General features: G+C 48.3%; 1 protein-coding gene across 1 annotated transcript in view; it reads left to right on the top strand.

Moving 5' to 3' along the window:
- LOC138285947 (astacin-like metalloendopeptidase) overlaps positions 1-12,153 on the top strand; it is a 192,376-nt gene that overhangs the window by 122,164 nt on the left and 58,059 nt on the right. Inside the window, exon 6 of the mRNA XM_069226466.1 lies at positions 426-553. Within this exon, the coding sequence (XP_069082567.1) occupies positions 426-553 (128 nt within the window). The remainder of the gene's footprint in view (positions 1-425; positions 554-12,153) is intronic.

Raw genomic sequence — 12,153 nt, 5'->3', positions numbered from 1 at the left:
CAGGTCCCCAAAAGCAAAGCCAAACAAAACCCTTTCAACCTTACCCTATAAAGAGTGCCCAGGACCTCACCAAGGGTATCAAGTCTTTTAAAAGAACTTCAATTGGACCACACAGAAAGTGCTTTGGGCTTCACAAAGGGGAAAGAAACCACTATACAACTACCCAGGCATTACAATACAATAATTCTGGATGCACTCGGAATATTATTGGTAATTAAGGGCCTTGGGTTATAGTCAAAACGCTTTTTTAAGGTATTAGTTCACTTGGCACAAAGAAAATTCCCACAATAAAGTGTCATCTCAGCCAGTGAAAGGTGTCTAAAGCGTGCGTAAGTGGAACCTACCTGTACTCAGACTGGGTAACTGTTCTTCTGTACTACCATGGTGTCCTGACCATAGACCAGACCTCTGTCTCTCTTTCACAGATATGCCTTTGCCAGTGGCACTGGAAAGCCCACCCTGGAGCCTATTTCAAATCCGAAGGTCCTGATTGGCCAGCGGTTTGGGCTGAGTGCCCTGGACGTTGTGAAGCTGAACAAACTCTACCAGTGCAGTAAGTCATGGGGCACTGAGACTCCTTTCAAATGACCAGGTCCCTCCCAGGTACCCATCACTGAGCCCTTCCCATAGCGGAGCCCTTACCATCGCTCAACCCTTCCCACCAGGGAACCAGTGGAACCCTTCCCATCACTGAGCCCTTTCCATCGCTAAGCTCATCCTTCCGCTGAGCCCTTTCCATCAGGGAGCCCTTCGCAATCACTGAGCCCGTCCTTCTGCTGAGCCTTTCCCATCAGGGAGCCCTTCCCACCACTAAGCCCTTCCTATTGCTGAGCCCTTCCCAATCACTGAGTTTGTCCTTCTGCTGAGCCCTTCCCATTAGGGAGCCCTTCCCATCGCTGAGCCCTTCTCATCGCTGAGCCTTTCCCTTCACTAAGCTCGACCCTCCACTGAGCCCTTCGCATCACTGAACTTGTCCCTCCATTGAGCTCTTTCCATTACTGAGTCTGTCCCATTGCTGAGCCCTTCCCATCGCTGAGCTCCTGCCATTACTGAGCCGTCCATCACTGTCTTCTTCTCATCCCATCACTGGCCTCATCCCATCACTGACCTCTTCTAATCACCGTCCTCATCTCATCGCTGTCCTCTTCTCATTACTGTCCTCATCCCATCACAGTCGTCTTCTCATCATTGTCCTCATCTAATCACTGTCCTCATCACTGTCCTCTTCTCATCACTTTCCTCATCCCATCACTGTCCTCTTCTCATCACTGTCCTCATCCCATCACTGGCCTCTTCTCATCACTGTCCTCATCCCATTACTGTCCTCTTCTCATCACTGTCCTCATCCCATCACTGTCCTCATCTCATCACCATCCGCATCTCATCGCTGTCCTCATCTCATCGCTGTCATCATCTCATCACTGTCCTCTTCTCACCACTGCCCTCATTCCATCAGTATCCTCATCCCGTCACTATCCTCTTCTCCTCACTGTCCCCATCCTATCGCTGTCCTCTTCTCATTGCTGTCCTCTTCTCATCACTGTCCTCATCCCATCACTATCCTCTTCTCATCACTGTCCTCATCCCATCACTGTCCTCTTCTCATCATTGTCCTCAAAACATCACTGTCCTCTTCTCATCACTGTCCTCATCTCATTGCTGTCCTTATCCCATCACTGTCCTCTTCGTATTGCTGTCCTTTTCTCATTGCTGTCCTCATCCCATGACTGTCCTCTTCTCATTACTGTCCTCATCCCATCGCTGTTCTCATCTCATCACCATCCGCACCTCATCGCTGTCCTCATCTCATCTCTGTCATCATCTCATCACTGTCCTCTTCTCACCACTGCCCTCATTCCATCAGTATCTTCATCCCGTCACTATCCTCTTCTCATCACTGTCCTGATCTCATCGCTGTCCTCATCCTATCGCTGTCCTCTTCTCATTGCTGTTCTCTTCTCATCACTGTCCTCATCCCATCACTATCCTCTTCTCATCACTGTCCTCATCCCATCACTGTCCTCTTCTCATCATTGTCCTCAAAACATCACTGTCCTCTTCTCATCACTGTCCTCATCTCATCTCTGTCCTTATCCCATCGCTGTCCTCTTCGTATTGCTGTCCTTTTCTCATCGCTGTCCTCATCCCATGACTGTCCTCTTCTCATTACTGTCCTCATCTCATCGCTGTCCTCTTTTCATCGCTGTCCTCATCTCATCACAGTCATCTTCTCATCACTGTCCTCTTCTCATCATAGTCGCTTTTCATCACTGTCCTCATCTACTCGCTGTCCTCTTCTCATCGCTGTACTCATCCCATCACAGTTGTCTTCTCATCACCGTCCTCATCCCATCACTGTCCTCTTCTCATCACTGTCCTCAACCCATCACTGTCCACTTCTCATCACTGTTCTCATCCCATCACTGTCCTCTTCTCATCGCAGTCCTCTTCTCATCACTGTTCTCATCCCATCACTGTCCTCTTCTCATCGCAGTCCTCTTCTCATCACAGTCCTCATCCCATCACAGTCCTCAGCTCATCACTGTCTACTTCTCATCACTGTTCTCATCCCATCACTGTCCTCATCCCATCACTGTCCTTGTCTCATCACAGTCCTCATCCCATCACAGTCCTCATCTCATCACTGTCCTCATCTCATCGCTGTCCTCATCCCATCACTGTCCTCTTCTCATCACAGTCCTCTTCTCACCACTGTCCTCATCACATCACTTACTTCTTCTCATCGCTGTCTTCATCCCATCACTGTCTTCTTGTCATCACTGTCCTCATCTCATCGCTACCTTCTTCTCCTCATTGTCCTCATCCTATCACTGTCCTCATCCCATCACTGTCCTCTTCTCATCATTGTCCTCAAAACATCACTGTCCTCTTCTCATCACTGTCCTCATCTCATTGCTGTCCTTATCCCATCACTGTCCTCTTCGTATTGCTGTCCTTTTCTCATTGCTGTCCTCATCCCATGACTGTCCTCTTCTCATTACTGTCCTCATCCCATCACTGTTCTCATCACCATCCGCACCTCATCGCTGTCCTCATCTCATCTCTGTCATCATCTCATCACTGTCCTCTTCTCACCACTGCCCTCATTCCATCAGTATCTTCATCCCGTCACTATCCTCTTCTCATCACTGTCCTGATCTCATCGCTGTCCTCATCCTATTGCTGTCCTCTTCTCATTGCTGTTCTCTTCTCATCACTGTCCTCATCCCATCACTATCCTCTTCTCATCACTGTCCTCATCCCATCACTGTCCTTTTCTCATCATTGTCCTCAAAACATCACTGTCCTCTTCTCATCACTGTCCTCATCTCATCTCTGTCCTTATCCCATCGCTGTCCTCTTCTTATTGCTGTCCTTTTCTCATCACTGTCCTCATCCCATGACTGTCCTCTTCTCATTACTGTCCTCATCTCATCGCTGTCCTATTTTCATCGCTGTACTCATCTCATCACAGTCATCTTCTCATCACTGTCCTCTTCTCATCATAGTCGCTTTTCATCACTGTCCTCATCTACTCGCTGTCCTCTTCTCATCGCTGTACTTATCCCATCACAGTTGTCTTCTCATCACCGTCCTCATCCCATCACTGTCCTCTTCTCATCACTGTCCTCAACCCATCACTGTCCACTTCTCATCACTGTTCTCATCCCATCACTGTCCTCTTCTCATCGCAGTCCTCTTCTCATCACTGTTCTCATCCCATCACTGTCCTCTTCTCATCGCAGTCCTCTTCTCATCACAGTCCTCATCCCATCACAGTCCTCAGCTCATCACTGTCTACTTCTCATCACTGTTCTCATCCCATCACTGTCCTCATCCCATCACTGTCCTTGTCTCATCACAGTCCTCATCCCATCACAGTCCTCATCTCATCACTGTCCTCATCTCATCGCTGTCCTCATCCCATCACTGTCCTCTTCTCATCACAGTCCTCTTCTCACCACTGTCCTCATCACATCACTTACTTCTTCTCATCGCTGTCTTCATCCCATCACTGTCTTCTTGTCATCACTGTCCTCATCTCATCGCTACCTTCTTCTCCTCATTGTCCTCATCCTATCACTGTCCTCATCCCATCACTGTCCTCTTCTCATCATTGTCCTCAAAACCTCACTGTCCTCTTCTCATCACTGTCCTCATCTCATTGCTGTCCTTATCCCATCACTGTCCTCTTCGTATTGCTGTCCTTTTCTCATTGCTGTCCTCATCCCATGACTGTCCTCTTCTCATTACTGTCCTCATCCCATCACTGTTCTCATCACCATCCGCACCTCATCGCTGTCCTCATCTCATCTCTGTCATCATCTCATCACTGTCCTCTTCTCACCACTGCCCTCATTCCATCAGTATCTTCATCCCGTCACTATCCTCTTCTCATCACTGTCCTGATCTCATCGCTGTCCTCATCCTATCGCTGTCCTCTTCTCATTGCTGTTCTCTTCTCATCACTGTCCTCATCCCATCACTATCCTCTTCTCATCACTGTCCTCATCCCATCACTGTCCTCTTCTCATCATTGTCCTCAAAACATCACTGTCCTCTTCTCATCACTGTCCTCATCTCATCTCTGTCCTTATCCCATCGCTGTCCTCTTCTTATTGCTGTCCTTTTCTCATCACTGTCCTCATCCCATGACTGTCCTCTTCTCATTACTGTCCTCATCTCATCGCTGTCCTCTTTTCATCGCTGTCCTCATCTCATCACAGTCATCTTCTCATCACTGTCCTCTTCTCATCATAGTCGCTTTTCATCACTGTCCTCATCTACTCGCTGTCCTCTTCTCATTGCTGTACTCATCCCATCACAGTTGTCTTCTCATCACCGTCCTCATCCCATCACTGTCCTCTTCTCATCACTGTCCTCAACCCATCACTGTCCTGTCCTTTATTGCTGTTCACCTCTCATCACTGTCCTCATCTCATCACTGTCCACTTCTCATCACTGTTCTCATCCCATCACTGTCCTCTTCTCATCGCAGTCCTCTTCTCATCACAGTCCTCATCCCATCACAGTCCTCAGCTCATCACTGTCTACTTCTCATCACTGTTCTCATCCCATCACTGTCCTCATCCCATCACTGTCCTTGTCTCATCACAGTCCTCATCCCATCACAGTCCTCATCTCATCACTGTCCTCATCTCATCGCTGTCCTCATCCCATCACTGTCCTCTTCTCATCACAGTCCTCTTCTCACCACTGTCCTCATCACATCACTTACTTCTTCTCACCACTGTCCTCATCACATCACTTACTTCTTCTCATCGCTGTCCTCATCCTATCACTGTCCTCTTCTCATCATTGTCCTCATCTCATCGCTTTCCTCATCCCTTTGCTGTCCTCTTCTAATCGCTGTCCTTTTCTCATCGCTGTCCTCTTCTCACCACTGTCCTCATTCCATTACTGTCTTCTTCTCATCACTGTCCTCGTCCCATCAGTGTCCTCTTCTCATCACTGTTCTCATCCCATCAGTGTCCTCATCTCATCACAGTCCTCTTCTCTTCATTGTTCTCATCCCATCACTGACCCGTCCCATCGCTGAGCCCTTCCCATCACTGAGCTTGTCCCTCCACTGAGCTCTTCCCATTACTGAGCCTGTCCCATCGCTGAGCCTTTCCCATTGCTGAGCCCTTCCCATCGATGAGCCCTTCCCATTACTAAGCCCTCCATCACTGTCTTCTTCTCATCACTGTCCTCATCCATCACTATCCTCTTCTCATCACTGTCCTCATCCCATCACTGTCCTCTTCTCATCATTGTCCTCAAAACATCACTGTCCTCTTCTCATCACTGTCCTCATCTCATCGCTGTCCTTATCCCATCACTGTCCTCTTCGTATTGCTGTCCTTTTCTCATTGCTGTCCTCATCCCATGACTGTCCTCTTCTTATCGCTGTCCTCATTCCATGACTGTCCTCTTCTCATTACTGTCCTCATCTCATCGCTGTCCTCTTTTCATCGCTGTCCTCATCTCATCACAGTCATCTTCTCATCACTGTCCTCTTCTCATAGTCGCCTTTTCATCACTGTCCTCATCTAATCACTGTCCTCATCTAATCGCTGTCCTCTTCTCATCGCTGTACTCATCCCATCACAGTTGTCTTCTCATCACCGTCCTCATCCCATCACTGTCATCTTCTCATCACTGTCCTCATCCCATCACTGTTCTCATCTCATCACCATCCGCACCTCATCGCTGTCCTCATCTCATCTCTGTCATCATCTCATCACTGTCCTCTCCTCACCACTGCCCTCATTCCATCAGTATCTTCATCCCGTCACTATCCTCTTCTCATCACTGTCCTGATCTCATCGCTGTCCTCATCCTATCGCTGTCCTCTTCTCATTGCTGTTCTCTTCTCATCACTGTCCTCATCCCATCACTATCCTCTTCTCATCACTGTCCTCATCCCATCACTGTCCTCTTCTCATCATTGTCCTCAAAACATCACTGTCCTCTTCTCATCACTGTCCTCATCTCATCTCTGTCCTTATCCCATCGCTGTCCTCTTCTTATTGCTGTCCTTTTCTCATCGCTGTCCTCATCCCATGACTGTCCTCTTCTCATTACTGTCCTCATCTCATCGCTGTCCTCTTTTCATCGCTGTCCTCATCTCATCACAGTCATCTTCTCATCACTGTCCTCTTCTCATCATAGTCGCTTTTCATCACTGTCCTCATCTACTCGCTGTCCTCTTCTCATCGCTGTACTCATCCCATCACAGTTGTCTTCTCATCACCGTCCTCATCCCATCACTGTCCTCTTCTCATCACTGTCCTCAAACCATCACTGTCCTGTCCTTTATTGCTGTTCACCTCTCATCACTGTCCTCATCTCATCACTGTCCACTTCTCATCACTGTTCTCATCCCATCACTGTCCTTTTCTCATCGCAGTCCTCTTCTCATCACAGTCCTCATCCCATCACAGTCCTCAGCTCATCACTGTCTACTTCTCATCACTGTTCTCATCCCATCACTGTCCTCATCCCATCACTGTCCTTGTCTCATCACAGTCCTCATCCCATCACAGTCCTCATCTCATCACTGTCCTCATCTCATCGCTGTCCTCATCCCATCACTGTCCTCTTCTCATCACAGTCCTCTTCTCACCACTGTCCTCATCCCATCACTTACTTCTTCTCATCGCTGTCTTCATCGCATCACTGTCTTCTTGTCATCACTGTCCTCATCTCATCGCTACCTTCTTCTCCTCATTGTCCTCATCCTATCAGTGTCCTCATCCTATCACTGTCCTCTTCTCATCATTGTCCTCATCTCATTGCTTTCCTCATCCCTTTGCTGTCCTCTTCTAATCGCTGTCCTTTTCTCATCGCTGTCCTCTTCTCACCACTGTCCTCATTCCATTACTGTCTTCTTCTCATCACTGTCCTCGTCCCATCAGTGTCCTCTTCTCATCACTCTTCTCATCCCATCAGTGTCCTCATCTCATCACAGTCCTCTTCTCTTCATTGTTCTCATCCCATCACTGACCCGTCCCATCGCTGAGCCCTTCCCATCACTGAGCTTGTCCCTCCACTGAGCTCTTCCCATTACTGAGCCTGTCCCATCGCTGAGCCCTTCCCATTGCTGAGCCCTTCCCATCGATGAGCCCTTCCCATTACTAAGCCCTCCATCACTGTATTCTTCTCATCACTGTCCTCATCCATCACTGTCCTCTTCTCATCACTGTCCTCATCCAATCACTGTCCTCATCCGATCACTGTCCTCTTCTCATCACTGTCTTCATCTCATCACTATCCTCTTTTCACCAATGTCCTCATCCCATTACTGTCTTCTTCTCATCACGATCCTCATTTTATCACTGTCCTCTTCTCATCACTGTCCTCGACCCATCACTGTCCTCGACCCATCACTGTCCTCGACTCATCACTGTCCTCGACCCATCACTGTCCTCATCTCATCACTGTCCTCTTCTCATCACTGTCCTCGTCCCATCACTGTCCTCTTCTCATCACTGTCCTAATCTCATCATTGTCCTCTTCTCATCACTGTTCTCATCCCATCAGTGTCCTCTTCTCATCACTGTCCTCATCCCATCACTGTCCTCTTCTCATCATTGTCCTCAAAACATCACTGTCCTCTTCTCATCACTGTCCTCATCTCATCGCTGTCCTTATCCCATCACTGTCCTCTTCGTATTGCTGTCCTTTTCTCATTGCTGTCCTCATACCATGACTGTCCTCTTCTTATTGCTGTCCTTTTCTCATCGCTGTCCTCATTCCATGACTGTCCTCTTCTCATTACTGTCCTCATCTCATCGCTGTCCTCTTTTCATCGCTGTCCTCATCTCATCACAGTCATCTTCTCATCACTGTCCTCTTCTCCTCATAGTCGCCTTTTCATCACTGTCCTCATCTAATCACTGTCCTCATCTAATCGCTGTCCTCTTCTCATCGCTGTACTCATCCCATCACAGTTGTCTTCTCATCACCATCCTCATCCCATCACAGTCATCTTCTCATCACTGTCCTCATCCCATCACTGTTCTCATCTCATCACCATCCGCACCTCATCGCTGTCCTCATCTCATCTCTGTCATCATCTCATCACTGTCCTCTTCTCACCACTGCCCTCATTCCATCAGTATCTTCATCCCGTCACTATCCTCTTCTCATCACTGTCCTGATCTCATTGCTGTCCTCATCCTATCGCTGTCCTCTTTTCATTGCTGTTCTCTTCTCATCACTGTCCTCATCCCATCACTATCCTCTTCTCATCACTGTCCTCATCCCATCACTGTCCTCTTCTCATCATTGTCCTCAAAACATCACTGTCCTCTTCTCATCACTGTCCTCATCTCATCTCTGTCCTTATCCCATCGCTGTCCTCTTCTTATTGCTTTCCTTTTCTCATCGCTGTCCTCATCCCATGACTGTCCTCTTCTCATTACTGTCCTCATCTCATCGCTGTCCTCTTTTCATCGCTGTCCTCATCTCATCACAGTCATCTTCTCATCACTGTCCTCTTCTCCTCATAGTCGCCTTTTCATCACTGTCCTCATCTAATCACTGTCCTCATCTAATCGCTGTCCTCTTCTCATCGCTGTACTCATCCCATCACAGTTGTCTTCTCATCACCGTCCTCATCCCATCACAGTCATCTTCTCATCACTGTCCTCATCCCATCACTGTTCTCATCTCATCACCATCCGCACCTCATCGCTGTCCTCATCTCATCTCTGTCATCATCTCATCACTGTCCTCTTCTCACCACTGCCCTCATTCCATCAGTATCTTCATCCCGTCACTATCCTCTTCTCATCACTGTCCTGATCTCATCGCTGTCCTCATCCTATCGCTGTCCTCTTCTCATTGCTGTTCTCTTCTCATCACTGTCCTCATCCCATCACTATCCTCTTCTCATCACTGTCCTCATCCCATCACTGTCCTCTTCTCACCATTGTCCTCAAAACATCACTGTCCTCTTCTCATCACTGTCCTCATCTCATCTCTGTCCTTATCCCATCGCTGTCCTCTTCTTATTGCTGTCCTTTTCTCATCGCTGTCCTCATCCCATGACTGTCCTCTTCTCATTACTGTCCTCATCTCATCGCTGTCCTCTTTTCATCGCTGTCCTCATCTCATCACAGTCATCTTCTCATCACTGTCCTCTTCTCATCATAGTCGCCTTTTCATCACTGTCCTCATCTAATCACTGTCCTCATCTAATCGCTGTCCTCTTCTCATCGCTGTACTCATCCCATCACAGTTGTCTTCTCATCACCGTCCTCATCCCATCACTGTCCTCTTCTCATCACTGTCCTCAACCCATCACTGTCCTGTCCTTTATTGCTGTTCACCTCTCATCACTGTCCTCATCTCATCACTGTCCACTTCTCATCACTGTTCTCATCCCATCACTGTCCTTTTCTCATCGCAGTCCTCTTCTCATCACAGTCCTCATCCCATCACAGTCCTCAGCTCATCACTGTCTACTTCTCATCACTGTTCTCATCCCATCACTGTCCTCATCCCATCACTGTCCTCGTCTCATCACAGTCCTCATCCCATCACAGTCCTCATCTCATCACTGTCCTCATCTCATCGCTGTCCTCATCCCATCACTGTCCTCTTCTCATCACAGTCCTCTTCTCACCACTGTCCTCATCCCATCACTTACTTCTTCTCATCGCTGTCTTCATCCCATCGCTGTCTTCTTGTCATCACAGTCCTCATCTCATCGCTACCTTCTTCTCCTCATTGTCCTCATCCTATCAGTGTCCTCATCCTATCACTGTCCTCTTCTCATCATTGTCCTCATCTCATCGCTTTCCTCATCCCTTTGCTGCCCTCTTCTAATTGCTGTCCTTTTCTCATCACTGTCCTCTTCTCACCACTGTCCTCATTCCATTACTGTCTTCTTCTCATCACTGTCCTCGTCCCATCAGTGTCCTCTTCTTATCACTCTTCTCATCCCATCAGTGTCCTCATCTCATCACAGTCCTCTTCTCTTCATTGTTCTCATCCCATCACTGACCCGTCCCATCGCTGAGCCCTTCCCATCACTGAGCTTGTCCCTCCACTGAGCTCTTCCCATTACTGAGCCTGTCCCATCGCTGAGCCCTTCCCATTGCTGAGCCCTTCCCATCGATGAGCCCTTCCCATTACTAAGCCCTCCATCACTGTATTCTTCTCATCACTGTCCTCATCCATCACTGTCCTCATCCATCACTGTCCTCTTCTCATCACTGTCCTCATCCAATCACTGTCCTCATCCGATCACTGTCCTCTTCTCATCACTGTCTTCATCTCATCACTATCCTCTTTTCACCAATGTCCTCATCCCATTACTGTCTTCTTCTCATCACGATCCTCATTTTATCACTGTCCTCTTCTCATCACTGTCCTCGACCCATCACTGTCCTCGACCCATCACTGTCCTCGACTCATCACTGTCCTCGACCCATCACTGTCCTCATCTCATCACTGTCCTCTTCTCATCACTGTCCTCGTCCCATCACTGTCCTCTTCTCATCACTGTCCTAATCTCATCATTGTCCTCTTCTCATCACTGTTCTCATCCCATCAGTGTCCTCTTCTCATCACTGTCCTCATCCAATCACTGTCCTCATCCGATCACTGTCCTCTTCTCATCACTGTCTTCATCTCATCACTATCCTCTTTTCACCAATGTCCTCATCCCATTACTGTCTTCTTCGCATCACGATCCTCATTTTATCACTGTCCTCTTCTCATCACTGTCCTCGACCCATCACTGTCCTCGACCCATCACTGTCCTCGACTCATCACTGTCCTCGACCCATCACTGTCCTCATCTCATCACTGTCCTCTTCTCATCACTGTCCTCGTCCCATCACTGTCCTCTTCTCATCACTGTCCTAATCTCATCACTGTCCTCTTCTCATCACTGTTCTCATCCCATCAGTGTCCTCTTCTCATCACAGTCCTCTTCTCTTCACTGTTCTGATCCCATTACTGAGCCCATCCCATCGCTGAGCCCTTCCCATCATGGAGCCCTTCCTGTCACTATGCCCTTTTCATTGCTGAGCCCTTCTCATCGCTGAGCCCCTCACCTCAGGGAGTCCTTCCCATCACTGAGCCCTTCCCCTCACTGAGCTTGTTCCTCCACTGAGCCCTTCCCATCACTGAGCTTGTCTCTCCGCAGAGCTCTTCCCATTACTGAGCCTATCCCATCGCTGAGCCCTTCCCATCGCTGAGCTCTTCCCATTACTAAACCCTCCATCACTGTCTTCTTCTTATCACTGTCCTCATCCCATCACTGTCCTCTTCTCCTCAGTGTCTTCATCCCATCACTGTCCTCAATCCATCAGTGTCCACTTCTCATCACTGTCTTCATCTCATCACTGTCCTCTTCTCATCACTATCCTCATCCCATCACTGTCCTCCTCTTGTCATTGTCCTCTTTTTATCACTGTCCTCTTCTCATCACTGTCCTCATCCCATCACTGTCCTCATCCCATCACTGTCCTTAATGCATCACTGTTCTCATCGCATCATTGTCCTCATCCCATCACTGTTCTCTTCTCATCACTATCCTCATCCCATCACTGTCTTCTTCTTGTCATTGTCCTCTTCTTATCACTGTCCTCTTCTCATCACTGTCCTCATCCCATCACTGTCCTCTTCTCATCA

The sequence above is a fragment of the Pleurodeles waltl genome, chromosome 3_1 (assembly GCF_031143425.1).
Source record: "Pleurodeles waltl isolate 20211129_DDA chromosome 3_1, aPleWal1.hap1.20221129, whole genome shotgun sequence".
Lineage (NCBI taxonomy): Eukaryota > Metazoa > Chordata > Amphibia > Caudata > Salamandridae > Pleurodeles > Pleurodeles waltl.
The sequence above is the reverse complement of the archived record's forward strand: the minus strand, read 5'-3'. Positions and strand labels throughout refer to the sequence as shown.